Source organism: Chionomys nivalis, chromosome 3 (assembly GCF_950005125.1).
Source record: "Chionomys nivalis chromosome 3, mChiNiv1.1, whole genome shotgun sequence".
Taxonomy (NCBI): Eukaryota; Metazoa; Chordata; class Mammalia; order Rodentia; family Cricetidae; genus Chionomys; species Chionomys nivalis.
The window spans coordinates 80,534,984-80,560,185 of record NC_080088.1 but is presented as its reverse complement, the minus strand read 5'-3'; the positions used below and the strand labels follow the sequence as shown (position 1 = coordinate 80,560,185).

The following is a 25,202-nucleotide window of genomic DNA, read 5'->3' as shown; positions in this document are numbered from 1 at the left end:
TTGTTGAAGGAAGCGGGTTATTGGAGGTATGAATCTAAGGGGTACATTTTACCTCCAGCCTCAGTTCCGCTCTCATCTTACCACCCTTGACCTTCTGCCTCACCAGAGCTCTAAGTAGCTGAGTCAAGTGTGCATGGAGAGAGACTGAAAATGTGAGCCACAGTAAGTCTTTCCTCCTTAAGCTAAACTTCTCGGATATTTCCCAGCAGTGACAGCTAATGAATAGGGTCTCATCCATGCATCTACACGATGCCAATGACTGTATTCAAGATACAACTGCGCAGCCATTGTGCTATGGATATTTATAATAGAGCCCTTAGGGAAAGGCTGTGGACCATTATGCTATCGATATTTATAATAGAGCCCTTAGGGAAAGGCTGTGGACCATTGTACTATCGATATTTATAATAGACCCATTGTGCTATCGATATTTATAATAGACCCATTGTGCTATTGATATTTATAATAGAGCCTTTAGGGAAAGGCTGTGGAGCATTGTGCTATCGATATTTATAATAGAGCCCTTTAGGGAAAGGCTGTGGACCTCTGCCCTGGGGCTCAGTCTCCTTTCCAGTTGTTATGATGACAAAATGCCCCCAATAAAAGAAACCTAGGGAAGTAGGGTTAATTTTAGTTCCCAATTCCAGGCTCAGACCATCTGAGTGGGGGAAGGAAGGCGGTAGGAACTTAAAGCAGCTAGTCACATCACAAGACACATAGAGAACGAATGCGTGCTCGCTGGCTCAGTTCGCTTTCTCCACTTTATGCAGTCAGGTTGCCCTGCGTAGGAAATGGTGCCACCAACAGTCGGATGGTAGGTGACATCAATTAGCATAATCAAGACAATCCCCCACAGACATGCCCACAGCCAATGTTACCTAGACAGCTCTCCTCCCAGACAATTCTAGATTGTGTCAAGTTGATAATGAAAACTAATCATCACAGGTAAACACCCCAGTTCTCAACCAGTTACAGACTGGTCTGGTTAGGAAAGGGCAATGTTCAGAAACTTTTGAATGTGAAGAGAAAAATACAAACACAAGACAAATGCCAAGCACCTACATGAAGACACAGATAGAAACACAAAATGGTTATAAAGATTTGGTATGCAAGGTTGGGAGATGGTTCAGTCAGTAAAGTGCTTGCCCCTCAAGTCTGAGAACCTGAGTTAGTTCATCAGAACCTACATTAAAAAATATACACATTTACAATCCCAGTGCTGGGGAGGTAGAGGTAGGAGATCCTGGGAACTCTACAGCTGGCCTCCAGCCTAGCTGAATAAATGAGTGGAATGCCAACGGAAGGCCATGACTCAAAGGAGGTGAATGATGCCCAAGGTTGCCCTCTGGTCTCCACACATGTATGAAGAACAGGTATGTACAGAAGCATTTTAAAAATTTTTAAGGAGCTAAAGAGATGGTTCAGTGGTTAAGAGGACTTATGCCTCTTGAAGATGACCAAGGTTTAGCTCCCAGTACCCATGTATTGGTTCACAACTACTTGTAACTCTAGGTCCAGGGAATCTGACACCCTCTTCCAGTGTTCTTGGACACCAAACATGTAAGTTATGTATATACATGCAGGAAAACACCCACATACCTAAGTTTAAAAATAAATCTTTAAAACAGATGTATACATGTAGACTGCATGACACATGAAGAGGCATAAATATATGCAGACATAAACACATATGTAGGCATATGTGAAAATGTAAGTCTGCATCCAAAATGCAATATGCAAACACAAGCCTATAAGTAAAGGCATGCTATACAAACATACATGTGGGCCTAAGGCCTGCAAACCCAACACATTCATATACACCTGGGATATACAGACACAAAACATATAAAGTACAAAGCCTTTTGAATAGACTCATCACACTCTTCACCTCTTTACTATACTTACAGTCTCTCGGGACAATTATCAGGTGGATCCAGATAGCCTCCATCCATGACAAATTTCAACACCTGTTCATTAGATAGGCCTTGGTATGGTTGCTCAGCCAGGCTAGTGATTTCCCAAAGGACCACCCCAAAGGACCTGTCAATGATAATTGAGAGCAGTTAACAAAGATGTCAACTAAACACACACACACACACACACACACCCTGTCTCTCTCTCAAACATATCCATTCATACCTCTTTTGACTTACGAGAACTTGGCTGGCCAAGTAAAACAATTGACAGACTGAAACAAAAGCTCAGTTGGCCAAGTGCTTTCCACCAAAGTATGAGTACCTGATTGCCCAAAACCCATGTAAAGAGCTGGATGTACAGGCCAGCAAGATATCTCAGTAGGCAAAGGCTCTTGCTGCCAAGCCTAATGACCCGAATTAGATCCCAAGGGCCCATATGGTGGGAGGTGAGAAGTGACTCCTGTAAGTTACCTTTGACTTCCACACATGTGCTGTGGCATGTTCCTCGGAACACATAAAGACACAGACACACATCTAACTCTGTGTGTCTTTTGTTTAAAGCAGGGCTAGCTGGGGAGATGACTCAGTGGCTCATGTGCTTGCCCGACAAGTCTGAGGATAGAAGTTCAAATCCCCAGAAAATCATGTAAATGCCAGGTGGGCATAGTAACCTAGCTGTAATTCCAGCCTCAGAAGGCAGAGACAGGGGATCCCTAGAACAAGCTGGCTGACTAGCAAGAATAGTCATCGTACCTTGACTATCTCTGGGTTTGATTGAGAGACCCTGCCTCAGTGAATAAAGTAGAAGAGCAGTCAAGGATAATTTCCAATATCAACCTCAGAACTCTACATGCATGAATGCACACTTGGTGTGCACACACAGGCAAACAACCACATACATATGAAAATGGGGTAAGGAAGAAGCTGGGTGTAGTGGTGAACACTTGTAATCCCAGCACTGGGGAAGCAGAGAATCCTGAGATCTCTGGCCAGCAAACCTAACCAATTTAGAAAATTACAGGTCAGTGAGAGACACTGTTTAAAAAAACCAAGGTAGAAGTTTGGCAGTGTGGGTGCACGCCTTTAATCCAAGCACTTGGGAGGCAGAGGCCAGCCTGGTCTATAAGGACTAGTTCCAGGATAGGCTGCAAAGCTATAGAGAAAGCCTGTCTCAGAGAGAGAGAGAGAGAGAGAGACAGAGAGAGAGAGACAGAGAGAGAGAGACAGAGAGACAGAGACAGAGGAGAGACAGAGAGAGACAGAGAGAGAGACAGAGAGAGAGACAGAGAGACAGAGAGAGAGGAGAGAGAGAGAGAGAGAGAGAGAGAGAGAGAGAGAGAGAGAGAGAGAGAGAGAGGAGAAAACAAGGTAGATGGCACCTGAAAAAGAACTATGCCCAAGGCTGTCACATGCCTTCCAAATGGAGACATGGAAACCTGTGTGCACTGTTGTGGGATATTTGTACACTGTGTGAAGATATATTGCTGTGATTGGTTTAATAAAGAGTTGAACAGCCAATAGCTAGGCAGGAGGTAGAGGTGGGATTTCTGAGAAAAGAAAAAAAAAAAAGAAGAGGAATCAAGAGGCAGGAGAAGCCAGGAGACATGGAGAGAAAACAGGATAAAGAAGGCGTGGCACATATACACTTTAGAGTTCTACTCAGTGGTAAAAAAACAATGACATCTTGAATTTTGCATGCAAATGGATGGAAATAGAAAACACTATCCTGAGTGAGGTAACCCAGACCCAAAAAGATGAATATGGTATGTACTCACTCATAAGTGGATTCTAGCCATAAATAAAGGACATTGAGCCTATAATTCGTGATTCTAGAAAAGCTAAATAAGAAGGTGAACCCAAAGAACAACATATAGTTATCCTCCTGGATATTGGAAGTGGACAAGAGTGCCGGACAGGGGTTGGGAGCACGGGGGTGGGGTGGGGATAAGGGGAGATGAGGAGAGAGAAGGGAGAAGGGGAGGATGGGGAGAGTTTGAGGGAATGGGATGGTTGGGATGGAGGAGGGGTGGATGTGGGAGCAGGGAAGTAGATATCTTAATTAAGGGAGCCATTTTAAGGTTGGCAAGAGACTTGACTCTGGAGGGGTTGCCAGGTGTCCAAGGAGATGTCCCCAGCTTGTTCCTTGGGCAGCAGAGGAGAGGGTGCCTGAACTGGCCTTATCCTGTGGCCACACTGATGAATATCTTGCAAATCACCATAGAACCTTCATCTGGCGATGGATGGAGATAGAGACAGAGACCCACATTGGAGCACTGGACTGAGCTCCCAAGGTCCAAATGAGGAGCAGAAGGAGGGAGAACATGAGCAAGGAAGTCAGGACCGCGATAGCGGGACTGATCTAATGGGAGATCACCAAGGCCAGTTGGACTGGAACTGATGGAGCATGTGATCAAACCAGACTCTCTGAATGTGGCTGACGGTGGAGGTTGACGGAAAAGCCAAGGACAGTGGCGCTGGGTTTTGATTCTACTGCATGGACGGGCTTTGTGGGAGCCTAGTCTGTTTGGATGCTCACCTTCCTGGACCTGGGGGGAGCAGGGAGGACCTTAAACTTCCCATAGGGTAGGGAACCCTGACTGTTCCTTGGACTGGAGAGGGAGGGGGAGGGGAGGGGGAGTGGAGGGAAGGGAGGGAAGTGGGCGGAGGGAAGGAGGTAGAAATTTTCAATAAAAAATTAATTAAAAAAAAGATAGAAGAGAGGTAATGCCACGTGATAGAATGTAGATTAATATAAATGGGTTAATCCAAGTTATAAGAGCTAGTTAGGAAGAAGCCTAAGCTATAGATTGAGCTTTCATAATTAATAAGTCTTTGTGTCATTATTTGGGAGCTGGATGACAGGATAGAGAAAGATTCATTACAGCATGTGAACATACACGCACACATGTGCACACATGCACACACACCTGCAACAATTTATGTCATAATTCATAAATAAATTCTTCTAAAACCATTCTCAATCAATGCACAAGGACCCAGAAAGAGCTACCTTCATTTCAATATGTGGAAGGCAGGCTTCCCTGCCTTCCATCAGTGGGACTCCTGCAGGAATTTAAACCCCATACAGACATCTACCCATGCATGCATAACTTACCACATATCAGAAGAAGCAGTAAAGACTCCATCCTTCAAGGACTCAGGTGACATCCACCGTACGGGCAGCAAGCCCTTGCCCCCTTTCCGATAGTAATCTGTCTCATAGATGTCTCTGGTCATTCCAAAGTCTGACAACAAATAGTTCACACGTTTTTCAGTTCATCATCCTAGCATCGAGTGTTCCACCCAACACAACACCACTAGAGAGTACAGAAATTCCCCAAGAAGGAGTTCGGGGGCCTGTACCTGAGGCTGTGGATGGAGAACAGGGGCTACCATGTAAAGGAAGGGGAAAAGAGGTCCCTAACGACAAAGAACCAACAGTCTGGCCTGAAGCTCTCAACAATTCATCTTTCCCACCTACTCCTTCCCCAGTGTCCCGAACAGACCTTTTGCCTTTTTCCAGCCAACCTCCTGCTACCGTGACTCAGCTGCTCACCCCAAAACCAAAAGTTGAGGGTCCCCTTTTGACCTTGTCTTTTGCTCACACCCCCAAACAGTGGGCAACCAAGGCTTTCTGGCTCTACATCTCTCTCCAATGCATCTCACTTCTCATTCCCTTTGAACAAACCAGGCTCACCTCCATCTCTCCCCTGTGCATCCTCCACCACGGTAACATCCCACTATACAAGGGCAGCTATATGAATAGAATCATACCCCTTCCTGTTCCCATTGTTTTTGTTTCTTTTTCTGAGACAGTCTCACATATTCTAGGACAGCCTAGGACTTGCCATGTTGCTGAGAATGACATTGAGCTACTGATCTTCCTGCCTCTACCTCCGCAAGTGTCAGGATACATGCACCACCACACCTGGGTTTTGGGGGGCAGGGTTTCTCATTAATGTAGGAAGGTCTTTAGGATCATAAGTACAGAATCATGTCTGATGTGAGATTCCCCTTTGTATGCTGTGAATACCATTGGTTAATAAAGAAACTGGCTTGGCCTATAGCAAGGTAGAACTTAGTTAGGTGGGAAAGCTAGACTGACTGCTGGGAGAAAGAGGGCAGAGTCAGAGGGAAGTCATGTAGCCCTGCCGGAGATAGACATTGGATGGAACTTTACCTGGTTAGCCACAGCCATGTGGCAATACACAGATTAATGGAGATGGGTTAAATTAATATGTAAGAGCTAGCCAATAAGAACCTAGAGCTACTAGGCCAAGCAGTGATTTAATTAATATAGTTTCTGTGTGGTTATTTCGGGTCTGAGCTGCCAAGCGGCCAGAATGACCAAGAGGCCTTCTTACAACATGTGTCCCATCTTCTTTCATATAGTTCATGCAGGATGATATCACTGGGTCACATTCCTGCATGACTCCTGTTGTTATGTACAAGAATATCTCTTGGAATCACACATAGGTTCACCTCCCTACCTGCTACCATCTTCCTGATTCTCATTGGTGTTGTAGAGGAGAGGCAAGTCTTATGAGTTATGAAGCACTTGCATGCCTGCTTCTTGGCTTTCAGCTCAGCCTTACACCTCACTGTCCTGGGCCCTCCCATCCTATCCACACACTCCAAGCAGTCATCGAGACATTTCACATCTACTTCTGCTATCTCCTACATTCTCTGACTCAACCTTCGGTCTTGTAGTAGGAAGTACTAACTGTCACCTGGACACAGGCTAGAGTCACCTGAGAGGAAAGCCTCCATTAAAGAACCACCTAGATCAGATTGGCCTCGGGGCAAGACTATGGGGGCCTGTCTTAATGGTTAGTTGTTATAGGAGGGTCCAGTCCACTCTGGACAGCACCATTTCTTTGGCAGAGATTCTTGGGCTAGCTAAGCACAAGCCAGAGCAAACCACCAAGCAGCATTCTTTTATGGTTTCTGCTTCAAGTTGCTGCCCTGCCTTCCCTGAGTGATGGACAAATTGAAACAAACTCTTTCCTCCCCAAGGTGCTTTATTTGTTTTTTTTATTTACTTAATTATGATAGAAACAGGCAGGAAACTAGAACAGAAATGTTGACTTTTGGGCTAGGAAAGTGCCCAGAAGTGGGTAAAAGTACTTTTCAGGCAAGCATGAGGACCTGAGTTCTGAACCCCAGACCCTGCCATTCTACACACATACACATGTGGGTGTGTACTAAAGGATTCCAAGACACACCTCCAATTTTGACGGTAAAATCATGAGCAACCATGCAGTTTCGAGCTGCCAGGTCCCGGTGCACAAACTTCTTGGCATTCAAGTATGCCATGCCATCAGCAATTTCTGCTGTCATCTGAATCATCTCTTGCAAGGTAGGGGGAGGACGGCCTGGGTTATTCTAAAGTCAAAACAAGGGTTGCAATTAGCTCTCTGCTGCCATCTAAATTATCTCTTGCAGGGTAAGGGGAACATAGCCAAGGTTACAAAGTCAAAATATGGGTTTGCACTTAGCAAGTTTGGTACACTTAAGAGCAGGTGCCCTTCTAGGGACCTAGAGGAAGCTCACTTCAGCATCCGGACGCAGGGAACGGAGGTGACTCTTCAGGTCTCCATGAGCCATCAATTCCATCACTACCAGTGTTGGCTGACCTTTGGACACCACCCCAAGGAGGCGAACCTGTAGGACAAGCATGGAAGTGATTCAAAGAGCATGAAGGTAACTCAAAGAGGATCCAGGTATTATTTCAACTTGTCATGAACTCTCTGTCTGGTGCCCACAGCACACAGGCCACTCCACACTTGGAAGAAGCCCAGCCAGCCCTAGTATGGGGAAGCAAAAAGACCCACTCATGTATAGCACATCCCAGCAAATCTCACCTGCTTAATGTTCCTCAGTATATAAGCCATGTTCTTACCTCCAGACCTTTGCAGTTCCTCCTCTCCTTGGCCTGTCTCCTCTCATGTATACATGGTTCAGTCTCACATCCTTTTAGACTTTACTCAAATTTACTCCACAATCCTTTCTCTCTCTTTTTCAATTTTTCCTAGCACCACTCTCCCAATATGCCATTCATACATCTATTTTGGGAAATGTCTTCCCTGCAATAGATATCTAAGAGGGAGGTCAGGAACTTGCTTCCACATCAGTAAGAGCAGGGTATTTAGGAGATGATACATATCAATTTCTTCTGAATTGAAGCATTCCATCCTGGAGGGAAGTTTCTTAAGACTAAGGAAGTAAACAATTCACAAGTCTAAGAAAGTTCCTAAAAATTTACAAGATTCAAAACTGCCACCATCATCCCTTTTCACATAAAATCTCTAGAAAGAATAGATTCTCCATCTCTTTAGTGCCTGCAAGTTATGCAGATAACTGAAATTCAAGTTTTCATGAGTTATCACTTATGCTAGAGTGGGCTTTTTGGAGATGCAGCTACCTATGCACATTGTCCATGCGCCTCTAAGTAAACCTACACTCTTGCAAGCTACAATATACTCACTGGTCCATCAGCTAGAGCTCTAATGGAATCCTTTCTTTGGTTTGTCATGAATACCCTATCAGAGTAAGTTTTGTTCACCTCTCTGCAATATAAGTCACACAAAAGGGGACTCTAAATATACCTTATAACAATAAACAAACATAAGGTTCAACAATAAATAAAGAGCTCACACTGGGAACAGAAAGGCAAGGAAGGTTTATTTTGGCTTCTGGGAGAAGAAAGAATGGGGGCAGGCACAAAGGGGTGGCCTTCCGTGTGGTTAAGAGTTATAGGGAAGGCAAGAATAGCAAAGAAACGTAATAATACAAATATCAATGGGAAAGTCTGAAAAGCGAAGGAAGATCCTAGAAAGTGACAGGACAGTTAGAGTTTGATTCTAGTAAGCTGGGAAAAGATGAGGTGGAGATAGGGGGGAGTAGGCATCAGTCTACACCCAGTTCCCTGGGTGGCTCCAGGGAGTGGAGGCAGAGTTAGCAAGGAGCATGAAAGGAAACCTCTGTCCCTCCCCAGCCAGACTCACCACATGATGGCAGGTGAATCCCTTCATGACCGATGCCTCGTTGAGGAACTCGATCCGTTCTCGGAGACTGGCTGACTCATTGACAGTCTTCACTGCGACACGGGTCTCTGCCTCGCCCTTGATGATATCCTTGGCATTGCCCTCATACACCATACCAAAGGATCCTTGCCCCAGCTCTCGTAGAAGGGTGATCTTCTCTCGAGGCACCTCCCACTCATCGGGCACGTACACAGAAGAAGGAAACACTACTTTTCACTTATCTATACAGTATGCTCAGCCAGCCTCTTAAGGGCCCCCTAAGACCCCCCCCCCCCCGCAACACAACTTTTTCTTGAGCTATACACAAACATTCACTCATTCTGTGACTCAAGACATCGGCTGGGCATTGGGTAAACAACCCAGAACAGGACGAGTTTCTGCCACCATCAAGGAGAATGCAGAAGCCAGGGAATGAGCTACAGCTAGTTCAGGATCCTGCTTAGGAAGCACTAAGATGGTCCTGTATCCCCTTCTTTTCCGCCTTGACTCCAGATCCCTGCCACTGGATGGTGTCTCTTCCTGTGATGGTTAATACCCTGAGTCACCTAGGAGACAAGCCTTGGGGGAATGTCTATGAAGGAAGTTTTTAGATAAAATTAATTGAGGTGCAAAGACCCACTCTAAACATGGGCAGATCATCCCGAAGGCTGGAATTCTAGACTGAATAAAAAAGGCAAAAGTGTGCTAAGCAGCAGTATTTGCCACTCTGCTTCCTGACTCTGGACACAATGTGACCAGCTGCCAAGACTTCTGCTCCATAAGGAGCTGCACCCTGAAACTGTGAGCCAAAATGAAACCTTACTCCCTTAAGATGCCTTTGTCAAGGATTCTGTCACTGTAATGACTAAAAACAAGTTAGACACTTCCTACTGGAGATGTTTGACAATTGCAAATGGAATGGTGGAAGAAAGGGAGTAGGTTAAAATAGACTGGGAAAAAAGTATCTATAATGCTCAGCAATCCTTCCTAGAAAGTGGTAGATTCTCTGTCGCTACCCTCTGGACTCCTTCATGGCCTTCTGATTCTCTTCAGTCCATAAGACTCAGCAAGAAGATGCCTTGTAGCCCACCTTAACTGTTAGGAACCCACAGAGCATACTAGGGAAGGGCACCAGGCAAGAGACCACATAGAAGGAGAGACTGAGCCGCCTGTAGCTTGGCTATTCCTTGGGACCACCCAGCCTACTAACCAACACTAGTGAGTGGGGTTATCCAAGGCAACAACCTACAGGCCCAATCAATACTTTCATGCCTTGAAACTCAAACATTGATTGTGCTACATGAGGTGCTTTAAAGAAAATATGCCAAATTATGAAATTCTTGGAAAAGAGGCATGTCTTCTCTCTAGAGGTCACCCATTGTCCTTAGAGACAGTTAGGACTGGTGTTGAGTGTAAATGCTAAGCTCCCAACATCAGCATCAGTTTACATTCAGCTACCACCACCAGCAAATGTTTCCCTAGCCCTCATCCAGCTCCTACCTGACCCATCCTACCTTCACTTGTTTACAATTTGTGTGCATAGGGGTATATACATTTGTGTGTGTGTGTGTGTGTGTGTGTGTGCATACATTTATGGGTAAGTACACATGTGTACTTATACACATGAAGGTCAGAGGCTGACAATAGGAATCTTCCTTGATCACGCTCTACCTCCTTTGCAATCAATGATCTCTCACTGAACCTGGAGCTCACAGATTAAGCCAGGCTGACTTGCTATTAAGCCCCATGTCCCTGCTTCCCCAGTGCAGGAATGACAGGTACATATCACAGCACCCAGATGTTTACATGAACACTATGGGTCATACTCAGTCCTCAGGTGTGGGCAGTAACATTTTACCCACTGACCCATTTCCCAACATTATTATCTCCACTTCTCTTCCCTCAGTGTCCTATCATGACTTCTAATTCCTAACAGGAATGACAAATTGTGTGTGTGTTGGGGTGGGAGGGTCTGGTCCTGACTTTGCAACATTCCTATGGCTGTGGCACAAAGTTTTTAGTTTCAAATTCCAGCCTGAAGATCCCAAGAAGATGCTATCAAGCCACCTAGGCAGGTCCAGACAATGGATCTAAATTCCATAGTAGCAGAGTCTCTGCAGCAAGGGCAGACAGGCATGCTCAGCACTCAAGGGGGTTTCTCTCAGCCTCTTTGAGATATTTTTCCCTTCCGTCTGTGATGTTAGCCAACCCTCAGATATGACTTAACATTGTGGCAAAGAAAATCAAGGGAGAAGTCCTGGCTTCCAACAAAAAAGGAAGAGGTGCTCACCATCACTGGCACTGAGGTATTCAGGGTTTGAAGATGCATACAATGGTCCCATCGGCCCATCCGGCTGCCTAGAGGAGGAAAAGATAGACACACCAGCTTGAGCATCCCATGGCATTCTGGACACTGGAAATAGGCAAATACTACAAATCATGAATGGATTCATGGTTCTACATTTTGTCCAACTTAGAGAAAGTGAGAGACAACAATGTTAATTAGTGTCCAGGTTAGCCTTCATTAGTCAGCCTGACACAGCCTAGAGTCATCTAAGAGAAGCCTGAACTGAGGAATTGTCTAGATCAGATTAGTCTGTGAACATGTCTAAGAGGGTATGTTTTGTTTAATAATAATACAGGAGGTCCAGCCCCCTGTCAGTGGCATCATCCCTCGGCAGGTAGTCTTGGGCTGTATGAGCAAGCAAGCTGAGCAGGAGTCAGTAAAACAGCAAGCAAACACTCCTCCATGGTTTCTACTTCGAGTTTCTACTTGTGAAACACAGGCCCTGACTGTGACCTGTAAATGTAAACTAAAATAAACCCTTTCTTTCCCAGAGTGCTTTATCATAGCAACAGAAAGGAACCTCATACCATAAAGTAGACTGAATTTCAAAGTCTGTCAGCTGTGCATTGGTGACACGATAAATGACACAAAAGTTGTTCTGCCCTGTGTAAAAACTACCTGATTTGGCAAAGGTATTGCTAGTAGTTATCAAATATGTGTTTCCCTTTGTCTCCCTTAACTTTTGTCTTACTCTTTAATGAAAGGAGAGACGGACAAAATGAGGCTGATGCATACCTGTAGGTGGGGAGGCACACACCTGCAGGCCTAGTATTTGGGAAGCTGAGGTAGGAGGTAGGATGATCACAAGTTCAAGGCCAACCTTGGCTATAGTGTAAGACCCTGCCAGAGAAAAACAGAGCAAAGATACAACTGGACATCATCAGGTTAAGTAAAATAACCCAGACTCAGAAAGACAAAGACAGCTATAAATTACAGAACAGTAGCTAGAGTGCTAGAAGGAGAGAAGAAGAGGGTAACAGGGATAGAGACAAAATGATGTGTAAGTGTGTGTCCCATACATATGGGACATTAAAACAAAAAGGTGGATGATTTCTGGGGAAGAAAGGAACCAGTAAGGATGAGAGAGGAGCCGGGGGGGGGGGTCCTATAAAAGGAACTATACTGATATATATGTACAAAACCATCATAATGAGACCCATTATCCTGTAAGCTATCTGAAACAGCAAAAACAAGTCAACCAATGTTTATGCTTCATTGTGGTTTAAATAAGAACTGATCTAACATTGAATGTGTGCACTGTTTTGGAAGGTTACAAGAGGTGAAGCCTTGATGAAGAAGTGTGTCACTGAGGATGGGCTTTGCAGTTTGCCAACCCAGGCCCACTTTCTATTCTCTCCTGACTTTTTGGGTCCAGATGAATTGTGAACAACTAGGCTCATACTCCTGTAGCCGGGTCTTCGCTGTCACAGTGGACTGAATCTCCTTCTGGAACTGTAAGACAAAATCTACTTTTCCTCCTCAAGGTTTTTTATTGCAACAACAGGAAATTAACTAATGCATGATGGAATTATATATGCTTCCTCATCAGCTATAACTCTAGGCTGGCTGTAGATATTAAGATCTGGGTAAAAATCTATCAATGGAAGCATGCAGGGAGAATCAGTGAGCTAGAGGGAATTTGTAATCAAGAGTACATCATAGTATTATACAGTAAACTTATTACCATGAGTATTGCATGTGGCACATCCCTAAGTAAACCTTATAAGAAACTTGCCTCTATCTAATTCAGTATTTATGTTACTGTTTGTTTGTTTTTACCCAAGAAAGTCGGTTGTTGGCCATTTGCCAGCACACCCTTGCTTACCTCTTTCTTAGGAACAGATAAATACTTCCAATCACAACACTGAAGAGGAAGACAAAGATGAGGGGCCCGATGATAATTTTGGCAATATTTGATGGGACATCTACTGCAACAGAATAAGAAAGTACAAGTTTAGGATAAAATGTATTGACAGCAAAAATTACACCACTGACCACTGGCTGTTGTCATCCCCGTACCTGGCATTGGGATGGGAACCGAGGCAGGAGGATCATGAGTTCAATACCACCCTGGGTAATAAAACAAATTCCTAGGCTATTTCGAGCAAGACATGGTCTTTACATGTGGGACCTATGTCCTATGGGCTATGTTCTCAGCATGTGGGAGCCATGGCAACTGACGGCTGCTAAGAGGAAGAGTCAGTTTTCTTCAGGGATACGGCCATGAGAAGCTACTCTATTTTAGTAGATGACCCTACACCTGATACACGCTGGCAACACTAAGTGGACTCAGGGTTTTTGGTGTTTGTCATAAAATTCACCCGAAGTTGAAGGGGAAAAGTATGGGAGACAGCTCAGTCAATAAAGTGCTTGCTTTGCAACCATGAGGACCTGAGTTAGAGCTCCACATAAAAGCATGTGAAAACCTGGGTGTGGTGATACAGACTTGGATTCACAGTACTAGGCAGAGACAGGCAGATCTCCCAGCTCATGCTTCATCATGACTTCTGTCACCAGTTCTGTCCTGAGCAATCCCACTTTGAGCTTCCCTGTGAACTGACAGCAAACTGCCTCCTTGCACTTGCTGGCTCATAGCCCATAGGATATATTTGTAAATACCAGTGGCTGAATAAAACTCAGCAAAGAAATGTTGTCTGTTTACAAGCCTTGTGTCTCTGCCTCCAGGCTAGACTCAGAACAAAATACTCTGAAAACTTATAAAATTTTTGAGTTTTAACTTTTTTGAATTTTAATGTACTATTTAACAATTTTATACATGTATACAATGTGTCTTAATCACACACACTCCAATGATTAATGACTTTAAAGTATATACTTTATTATTAATCAGTGTGTGTATGTGTGTGTTTGTACATGTGTACTACTTGCCCATGGAGGCCAAGAGGTCGATCTACATCAAGTATCTTCCTATCGAGTTCTCTCTCTCTCTCTCTCTCTCTCTCTCTCTCTGTTTGCATGTTGTTTCTTTTGTTTTTTTTCTTGGAGACAAGATCTTAGTATGTTAGCCCTCACTAGCCTGAAATAAACTATGCAGACCAGGTTGGCTCGGGATTCTATCTCTGCCTCCCTAGCGCTGTCATTTCTTCTTCTTCTTTTTAAGATTATAATTACATCATTTCCCACTCCCTTTCCCCACTTCAATACTCCATAAACCCTTCCTTGCTATATACCTTATTTTTTGAGGCAAGGTTATTCAGTGAACACAGATCTTACTGGTTGGCTAGTACGCCCCAGGGATCTGCCCAAGTCAGGGTTACAGTTTGTGCATGGGCATGGCCAGAATTTTATGTGGGTGATGAGGATGTGAACTCTTGGTAGAAAGGGTCAGCAAACATATCGAGCTGGTTATATCACATTTTTGGTAGACCCAAAATGAAAGCACTGCCACTTCTTTCCCTCAGTGCCATTTTTTAAAATGTTCTACCGTTCCTACAGCACCGAGCACAGATCCAACCGCTTCAGGTTGCTATGGAGACTTACAATAATCAGTCACGTAAAAATAGGTGGGTTCTGTCCAGGAGCCATTGCCTGCCAGGGAGGTAGCCCGGACTCGAACACTGTAGTTCCCTGGGGAGAGCCCTCTCAGCCTGCAGCCCCGCTCCAGGGCAAAATGCTTCCTGGAGACACAGAGGTGCAGCTCCTGGAAGAAAAGAGAAGGTGGTTAGTTGAGTTTTGCACATCTGGGCATATCCCTCCCAGGTAGGGACATCACAATTAGGTCCCACACAGGTCAAGCAGAGAGAGTAAAAAGGAAGGCAAGAGTCTGACCTGTCAGAGGCTCTGAGAATTCATTTGTTTCTTTCTGTTTTTATTTGTGGGGAGGATGGAGTTGTTGCTTTTGCTTTCTTGAGACAGGGTCTCATGAAGCTCAAGTTGGTCTCCATAGCACAGGTGATCTGGAGGCCAGTTCTCTGTGACCTAGCCAGGTCCCCAGCCCCTTACTGGAGGATTCTCAGCAAGGGTTCCACCCTGAGCCATGCCACTGCCCCTCGCTTTGGTTGGAAAGCAATAATGGAGCTGTGATTGAGGGGGCAAAGAGCTTGCCTAGCATGCTCAATGCCCTGGGTTCCATCTTAGCCCCACATAACCAGGCTGGTGCACATGCCTCTCAACAAACATAGGAAGATGGAGGTCAGAAATGCAGAAGGCCAAGGCCATCCCCTTCTATACTGGTTACATAAGAAGTTTGAGGCCAGCCTTGTCTCAAAAAAGAAAGAAGAAAGAAAAAGATTTGGCATTCCTCTGAAGACTTATTAGATGTAACATCTAAACAAATTGGGGGCACACAACCCTAAGAAGCATGGACTCAGGGCTCATTAGGAGTGAGTCCAGGATCTCTAAGGAATAACTTTGTCAAGTCTGTGATCACCAGACCCAAAATTCCAAAATTTTCCAAGTAGTTCCATCACTCACCCCTCAATTAAGAACTGGGATGGGAAGAGAAAATGTAAGAACCCCTGTGCTCATCAAGTGATATTAGTAAGGAGAAAAGAAATGTGCTGGATGAGGTGCAGGAGGTGGGTGGAGAACTCAGTCCTAAGGTTCTTCCCAACTGAATGAGTCATCAAGCAGAAAAGGACAGAAGCCCAGGAGAGCTGCTGAGGGTACAAGGGAGGCCCATCTCTAAGGCTGGATAATCACCATAGATGCCTAATGGGTAGAGCAAGGAAAGAATGCAATGGAAGATCAGGAGCATAAGTGCTCTCTGTGAACACACAACACATAGACATATACACACACAGAGATACAACACACAGACACACAGGTACAAACCACAGCCACAGACAGATGCATACGCAGAATCACACAGAGACAGATACACCACACAAAGAACATACAACATATTGTGTTGTATTCATACACACACATATGCACAACACACACATACACAAAGAAAAATGAACAGGGAAATTTGATCAAAAATAAAGAAACTAGGGCTGGAGAGGGCTCAGCAGTTTAGAGCACTTGTTGCTCTTGCAGAGGCCTGGGTTTGGTTTTCATTGCCCATAAGGCTGACAACCACCTGTAAGTCCAGATCCAGAACATCCAGGTGTCTGCACACAGGTGGCACACATTCACACTATTAACACTGATACACACAACCATAGTATACATGCATAAAAGTCAAAAGAAAGGAAGGAAGAAAGGCAGACAGGAAGGAAGGAAGAAAGGAAGGAAGGAAGGAAGGAAGGAAGGAAGGAAGGAAGGAAGGAAGGAAGGAAGGAAGGAAGGAAGGAAGAATGGATTTGTCCTGCAGGTCATAGGGTGCTGATTCCATGTTCTGAGTCATTGTTAAAGTGCCATCTTTGGCTGCCAAAAAGAGATACAGTTCCAGGAGGAAAGGGTCCTCAGAGGAATCCTATCTGCTTATAAGGATTTATTATATGTTACTAGAACTCTGAAAGTTTCATGAAGTCAGTTTTGCTATATAAGGGCATATGGATAAACACGGCCCACCATCTGTTTTATGAAGTTTTACAGGTACACAATAGCATTTACATGGAGTTCATGTTGCCTTCAGAGTACAATAGCAAAGTTAAATATGTCTAAAACTAAATTACACTTCAATCATGAAATTATATTCTCTGCCTATATAGCAGCTGTGAATTCTAATTCCAGAGGCTATGGGGAGAGAAACACCATGAGGCAGAAGAAAGCAACTTATGAATACAGAGTCGATATATATGTAAAACACATATGAATATGTTCACATGTTTGCAAATCTATAAAAATTAAATAGCTTAATTCTATCTGAATACAGAGCCCAGGATGGCCCCCCGAAAAAAATGAGGGTTTAGGGCCTACAGATGGTCCACTTAGTAAAGGGCTTGCTGCAGAAACACGAGTGCCCAGTTCAGACCTGCAGCACCTGCTGAAAGGTGGGTGTTCGCTCTCGGTGGGCTTCCCGACAGCTTAGAGGCAGCTGTAACATCACTGAGTATCAGTCACAGTGGGCCCTCGGGTACCTTAGATATGACTTTAGTCTCTACTGAATTCCTACTTTCTTTGCATGCTCACATCAAACCCCACAGTGTCTGGTGTGGCAAAGAGGCACATAAGAAAGTTTTAAATGAGGCACTCCTGGACTGAGATGAATCTCTGTAAAGTGGAGCGAGCCCCATCCCATGATAAAGGACACAAATCTAAGCCCCATGATGTAGCAGTTTGAAGGACACAGCTAAAAATCCACACACAAATATGATGAGAGACTGGGTCAGTAAGATGGCTCAGCAAGCACTTTAGCTTGAAGCAAAGTCCAGTGACCTGAGATCAATCGCCAGGACCCACGCAGTGAAGGAGCAAGCTGATTCTCAAAAACTGTCCTCTGACCTCCTTAAACACAGCAGGCTATGGCATGGCCACATGCTCCCCTACCTCTTCATAAACAATAAATTAATTTAATTTTTTTTAATTTAAGTGATAAAAGAAATAAAATATTCTCAATTGGCATTTCTGTCTATCTTCCTGGAAAGATGGTCATCAGGGTTTTGAACTCTAATTAAAGACAACATCTGATGTGAGAAGCAATGCGTAACTGAGAAACTTAGTTCCTACCCAGTATTGTATACCAACTTCCAAAAACTAAAACGTTCCAGTCTGGAAGGAAGTTCCTTAAGACTCAGAAAGTTCTAAAGAGAGGCTCTGAAAGGCTCAGGAAGTCCACACCTCACAAGTCTGAGGAAGTCCCAGAAACTTCTGGGACCCACGAGGCCTCACCTTCCCTGAGGTTTGCAGCAGAACTGCTGAGGAGAGGAGACTCTGACTGGGAGGGTTCTCTGCAAAGTCCTGCACAGAGCTCCCGGGTTCCAGTTTTCATGAGTTATCATCCACACTGGGTGGTGGACTTTTGGTGATGCATCTGCTTTTGAATTATCCCCATGACCATAAGTAAGCCCTTATCCTTGCCACTCTAACTCTCAATAAAAAGTCACTGGCTCATCAAATTGGACTCTGGTCACACCCTTACTTTGGTCTGTCACTGGTCCCTATTTGTTCACATTTCCCCTGGAATAGTTCCATACAATACCAAAATCTGGAATCCTTACCTCGTCACCGTATCGCCGATAGCTTACTTCATACAGCACAATCAGACCATTAGGCTCCTTTGGTTCTTGCCACATTAAGTGTACAACATTGTTCTCAAAGATTTCGTGGGTCACAGGGCCAACAATGTCATCTGCCTTAGCTATGAGAAACATTAAAAGCTCAGATATTAACTTTTGAATTGAAATTCATCCCTGCCACCAGGGTCTCAACAGCTGAGGGACCTGGTTGTAATTTTCCCACATCTTATTTTCTTCATCAGAAAATAAAATAAACTCATGAAGTGAGAAGATAGCTCAGTCAATAAAACCCACGTTCAATCCCCAGAGCCCACACACAAGAGCTGGAACATAGTGTTCTGATAATCCAGTGTTGAAAAGATAGACAAGCCGATCCCTGGAACACACTGACCAGCCAGCCAGACCAAATCAAGTACCAGAGCCATAAGAGATCCTAAGTGGATGGCACCTAAAAAAAGATGTCCATGGTTGATTTTTGGCTTCACCACATCTAGGCACACACATGGACACACACAGAGAAAAGATTAGGATACAGTGCGTGATGTTTAATGTTTATTGCCAACCTACATGATCTAGAATCAAATGAAAGATGGAAATCTGAGCTTGTCTGTGGGGGTTATCTCAATTGTGTTTAAGTGAGTTGGAGAGACCCACTTTGGGTGCCACCATTCCCTGTTCGGGATGCGTGATGTTTAATGTTTATTGCCAACCTACATGATCTAGAATCAAATGAAAGATGGAAATCTGAGCTTGTCTGTGGGGGTTATCTCAATTGTGTTTAAGTGAGTTGGAGAGACCCACTTTGGGTGCCACCATTCCCTGCTCGGGATATAGACTGTAAAAATGGAGAAAGGGAACTGAAAACCAGCATGCATATGCTGTTCTCTTCTTCTGACTGTGGATGTGATAGAACCAGCTGCCCCAAGCTCCTTCTGCACTGACATCCCAGGCACAGTGAAATGTACCTTGAACTGTGAGCTAAATAAATCCTTTCTCCTTTAAGCATCTTTGTCAGGACTTTTATCAAAACTACAGGAAAAGAAACTAAGACACTCCAGCAAGTCCCAACTACTCAGGAAACACTTGAGTAGGCAGGAGGACTCCCTAAGACCAGGAGTTCAATGCCATCCTCAGTAACAAAGGAAGAGGTCCGTCTTGGAACAAAAACAACAGAGAACACTTTTAGAAAACATCTACCTATGCAGAGAGGCCCAGTGGGTCTCCAACCCTGTCAACTGTAAACCCAGAGGAAAGCAAGCCCACCTTCAGGCATGGTCCGGGCACTGACGTAGGCAGCCACACTGCACCTCTCTTCTGGGGAGTCTTGGTTGCATGCCTGCAGCTCAATGCGATAGCCAGTGAAGTGTCTCAGGCCAGAGATGACAAGTGACTCCTTGTTCACCACTTTCTCAAAGGGCCTGTGCTCCTCCTGACTCGTAGGTGCAATAGTGGAGGAGGTGTTAGGAAAATCTGGAAGTGTAGGCATGGTGGCTGTCACATTCCCCACCTCTTCAAGGGATCTTCGCTTTCGAGAGGGCCTGTGGGAAGAGAGCATGCGTGGGGGTCATGACATCACCATCTTAAAATAAAATTATACTGAGGAAAGCAATGCTTAATTAACTAAAAAGAGACTTGAGTGGAGGAGAGGTGCAGAGGACACAGACTGATTTCCACATAGATGTCTTTGTCAGAGACACTGGCTATGAAGGCACACCCACCCTGAATGTTCTTGACTCTAGGGCTACCCCCAAGTTCTCCTCAACATGCTTGATTGAAGGTTTCCAATTTTCTGAAGAATGGTCCATAAGGGGCAGAGTAAGTAAGATTTGGAAAGATGTAGGAGTGTAGTTATTGGAACGGGGGTGTCAAGGGTACTATCTACAGTCCCACACAATCAGTCTGTGATGCTCATGTACACAGAGGCATGTGTATGCTCATGTGTGTGCAGCTTCACAAGGAGGCCAGAGGACAATCTCGAGTGTTGTTCTGCAAGTGCTGTCCACCGTGGTTTTTTATTCTTCTTCTTTAAAGCAGTCTCTCTCATTAACCTGTAACTCACGGAGTAGGCTAAGATGACCAGTCAACAAGACCCAGGGAACCACCTCGCTTCACTTCCCCGGCACTGGGATTATAAATTGAGTCACCATGCTGGGCCTTGTTTTTAAGACTTGTTTCTATTTCTAAGTCTTTGTATATGTGTATGGGTATTTGCAAGTGAGTGCAGAGACCCTCAGAGTCCAGAAGAGGTCATCAGATTCCCTAGAGCAGGAGTTACAGGCAGACGTGGGTCACTTCATGTGGGTGCTGGAAACTGAGCTCAGGTCCTCTGTAAGAGCAGTAAGCATTTTAAATCACTGAGCTTCCAGGGTTTGTTTGTTTTTTGTTTTTACTCAATTCCTCATGCTGGCAAGGCAAGCATTTCACTAACTGATCCATCATCCCATTGTCATTCAAACATGCGTTGTTAACAGAGAGCACCGTGAAACTTGAGAGATGAAGCATCGATTCTTGGTAATGAAATTCTATCACTGGGGTTACAGCAAGAAAAAGAAAGAACCATTAAGTGGGCAGATGCCCCTGCCCCTTAAAGAGACACAGAAAATAAATACTGAGAGATGACACATTAAAACTGCAGAAAGTACATGCGGAAATGTAAATTCTTCATAACTCCCAAGATCCACTGCTCCCTCTACACAATTACTTTTGCTTATAAGCCATGGGAGCGTGATGATGATCCAGCCAGCTGCTTACCACACCTGCTAGATGGGAAACACCCCCTGAGTACTTTCCTAAAACATGAGGCTAAGAGAGCTTCCTGAACTTCCAGAGGACTTAAGTTAGTTTCCCAGCACCCAGATCAGGCCTCCTGCAACAGCTCCACAGAGTCCCACACCCTCTTCTGGCCTCTGCAGACACCTGCACACACATGGCATATGCTCACAGATACACAGAAATAAAAAATAAACTCTTTTTAAAAGTCTTAAGATGAAGATTTCTGTTTGGGTATGGCTTTTTCCTCAGCTAAAATTGGGATTTTCTCTTCTCAACTACAAATGGTGTGTGTGTGCGGCTTTTATCTATCATATATATATATATATGTATATATATATACATATATATATATATATACACACACACACACACGTTTAATTATTTCATATATGAATACTGTATTTACATCATTTCCACCAACTCCTCCCATGTCATCCACTCCCTCTCAGGACCTTTTTCTTCTCTAATCATCATTCACACATCATAATATATATACACATATATAAAACCTATGTCAAGTTTATTAACACATACATAGATTATATAACTGTGTATTACATGCACACACATACACACATATTTTTATGGAGTCCATTTAGTGTTGCTCATACATACATGTATCTAGGGCTGATAACCAGGGACTGCATAATCTATCAGGGGCTCACCCGGGATAAACCATCTCTCTGACCCCAGCACATGACCTTGCTGAAAATTCATTGGCTACAATAGATCATCACTTAATTCATGATCCATCCTTCACTTAACCATTTTCCTATTTTTCAAACAAGGGTATCCCCAAGGTACAGTTCAGTGATACAGTGTATGCTTAGCTTACATGAAACCTTAGGTTTGATCCAAAAAAAAAGGAAAAGAACATTCCTATTCTTTCCTCACTATAGTTTTGATTACTGTGTTGTCCTACTATTTTCCAAAGCAGATCTTGGGAAGAAATTATGGCCAGGTTGAAAGAACTCTGAGCCTCTGGAAATCTGTGTGCCTGACGATATTGCACACTGTCCATGGTACTGCCTGCAGCCTCACCCACCACCGTGACTCTGGACTTTGGATTAACATTAGAAAGCTGAGGGTTAAAAACTGGGTTTTGTCTTTTTCCAAAATTTTCAGAGACATTACAAACATGGCACCAGATAGTGGAGTGGTCAGCCCTCACTGGGACATTTACACTCCCCACAGACTCAGCCCTCACTGGGACATTTACACTCCCCACAGACTCAGCCCTGACTGGGACATTTACACTCTCTCCACAAAGGCCCAGAGAGCAGCATGGAAGGGAAGACTTAGCCCAGGATGGCCTTGACTCCCAGGACCACTTCTATCTCCACATCTCACTTGAGATAATTGGATCTAAAGCCACAAACTAAAGTCTGAGCATATTGTCCTTTTATCCCTCATTATGTACAATAGCCTTCTTAAGTGAAAAAAGAAAACAGCTTATTTATTAAGCCTCAATTAGACGCATTCATTTTAGTGAGCCTGAGATAATTTCTATACAGTCACAACCGAACCTGACAAAATAACCAGAATCCTCATGCCTCACAACCCATACTGGGGGAGTCATATCTGAACATCTGAAGACCATGTGCACTCATCAAACACAATGGGCAGAGAATGCATTTTGTTCTACTGAAATTTTTATTTTTAATGTTTATTATTATATTATTTTGGGGGGGGGTATTTTTCACTTTCAGTTTTTAAGATTGAAGATCTATACCAGCTTTACTCTGGATAAGCCTACAAGCTGCATGTTGGCCTTTTCTAGCAAAAAGGAAAAGGTTTTGTGTTTATTTAATTTTTGAAGTGTTGGGAATTAAATTTTACTTTTGCAGCATTGGGTACTAAGTCTTGTTTTATCTTATTTTAATGTGTTTTAATTTTGTATTGCTTGATACTGAGCCCTTTACTCAGTTGCATTCACGGTTTTGCTTTGTTTTTGCAGCACTGTGGGTTCAGCCATTCTTCTACTTTCCATTTAATCTCATTTCTGCAGTGGGAAAGCCTAAACCTATAACTTTATGCATTCATGTAATTATTTACTTTGGTTTTTTGAGTCAGGGTGTCTCTGTGTAGCCCTGACTGTCCTAGAATTCATGCTGTAGACAAGGCTGACCTCAAACTCAAAGATCCTCCTGCCTCTGCCTCCCAAGTGCTGAGATTAAAGGAATGCACAGCCAACACCTGGCTAATTACTATATTTTGCAGTATCTGATATTTAACTCTTATTTTTCCTTTCTTTATTTTATCTTATTTTTAGGGTATTGAAGGTTGAACTCAAGGCCAGGCACATGCTACACAAGTAATCTGCCAGTGCACTAAAACCTTCCAGCTCAATGAAGTACTTTAAATAGATCTAACAGGTAATCAGAGGTTTCTCAAAAAGATATCTGCAATTGCTCACCAACTGCAGTACAGTGTGAGGACAGCTTTTTAAAGATTTAGTTTCACTAGTTTAAGGGGAGAGCATACACACGCATATAGTGCCCACAGAGGCCAGAAGAAGGCAAGAGATCCCCTAGAGCTACAGGTGCTGGTGGTTGTGAGCCATATGGGTGCTGGGAACTAAACCCCAATCCTATTCAAGGACAGCAAGTGCTCTTAGCCACTGAGCCATCTCTCTGACCCCAACCTAATTTTTATATGCACTAGAAAACCAACACTTTTGTGTGAATTTACTTAAATGCAACAATGACTTGAATGTTTTACCCACAAGATCTCTCAGGTACTCAGCATCCCAATAGGATACTATAACAATAAAATAAAGGGCTGAAGAGATGGCTCAGTGGTTAGTAGCACTGGCTGCTATTGCAGAGACAGTTCAGTTCCCAACATCTACATGGCAGCTCAAACTGTCCGTAACTCCTGTTCCAGAGAATCTGATGTCTGCTTCTGGCATCTCCTGGCACCAGGCAGTTACATGGTGCATAGACGTACATGAGGGCAAAATATCTAACCATATTGAAATAAAAATAAGTAAATCCTCAAATGTTATATCAAGTGAAAAGCCACTGTGTTGATGAACGACTTCTGACAAAGAATATCAACTGAGCTCTCTACTCCAGTCAGAAACGTAACTTCATTATTCAGCAATCCCAGACTAAACCAGTGACATCAACCAGAGAATGCTGCCATCACTACTCTGGAAAGCTGAGATGTTCCTGCTGTGGAGTAGGGTGAGTTCAGGAATTCTCCTCAGCATCGTACCATGTCCAGAATGCTCCTCACCCCACTGAGCAATCTATCCCCAAATATCAACTGGGGATAAGCTGAGAAATTCAGCTTGGGGTGTGGGCCACAAAATTCATGAGCTTCACGACAACGGATTATATTTCACTTGGCCACTAGAGGTCATATCTAGCCTGGAAATAGAGACAGACAGACTGCTAGAAATTCTTGCCTGCTACTGTGAACAAGGTCACATCCTCAGCTGGAGAAGCCATCACTGGGGAAAACCTAGTGATGCCTCTTTTTTGAGCCATCATGTCGTCAAACGGCCTTCTAAGTGCTTGTTTAGCTCCTCACTGATTTGTGCTGCTCTCAGCCTTGGTGAGAGAAGCTTCTCATTGCAGTGAGCAGTGATTAAAGCATTGACTTATCACTGTTCAAAGTGGTGAGAGAGTAAGTGCCTGACTGCTCAGCTAGGACTAGCTGGGACATTAATTAGATCAGTCCCACCCCAAAGTCTCTGCAGTGAAAAACCTGTTTAAGAGTCAAACAGTGGGGAATATTGTCCTCTGGACATGACATGGCCATTGTGCTCACAAACCCACAGCAGCTATGACTACTTATACAAAACCTACACAAGATCAAGTCAGTTAAAAATTCCAACATGGGATCGGGGCCCTTTCTGAGGAATTATTGTCAGCTGACAGCTGCTGGGGAGTCGCTTTCCTTTGGAGTGGTCAGTGGTAGGTCGTCATACATCAAAGAAAGGCCCCAGACTTGTTCATAAATGGATAGCACTAATTGAATTCAGAGGGTTAAAAAATAAATAAAATATTATTTTATTAAATCCTTCAAAGCAGCCCCTACCTGTCTCTCT

General features: G+C 43.9%; 1 protein-coding gene across 3 annotated transcripts in view; it reads right to left on the bottom strand.

Moving 5' to 3' along the window:
• Insr (insulin receptor) overlaps window positions 1-25,202 on the bottom strand; it is a 141,804-nt gene that overhangs the window by 6,513 nt on the left and 110,089 nt on the right. For 2 of the 3 annotated variants that reach the window (XM_057763844.1, XM_057763846.1), the window contains 10 exons: window positions 19,637-19,911; window positions 18,356-18,495; window positions 14,790-14,949; window positions 13,114-13,216; window positions 11,232-11,299; window positions 8,924-9,168; window positions 7,470-7,580; window positions 7,142-7,301; window positions 5,032-5,161; window positions 1,906-2,040 (listed from right to left, as the gene is read on the bottom strand). In XM_057763844.1, the coding sequence (XP_057619827.1) occupies window positions 1,906-2,040; window positions 5,032-5,161; window positions 7,142-7,301; window positions 7,470-7,580; window positions 8,924-9,168; window positions 11,232-11,299; window positions 13,114-13,216; window positions 14,790-14,949; window positions 18,356-18,495; window positions 19,637-19,911 (1,527 nt within the window). The remainder of the gene's footprint in view (window positions 1-1,905; window positions 2,041-5,031; window positions 5,162-7,141; window positions 7,302-7,469; window positions 7,581-8,923; window positions 9,169-11,231; window positions 11,300-13,113; window positions 13,217-14,789; window positions 14,950-18,355; window positions 18,496-19,636; window positions 19,912-25,202) is intronic. The other variant, XM_057763845.1, reaches the window with a different exon arrangement.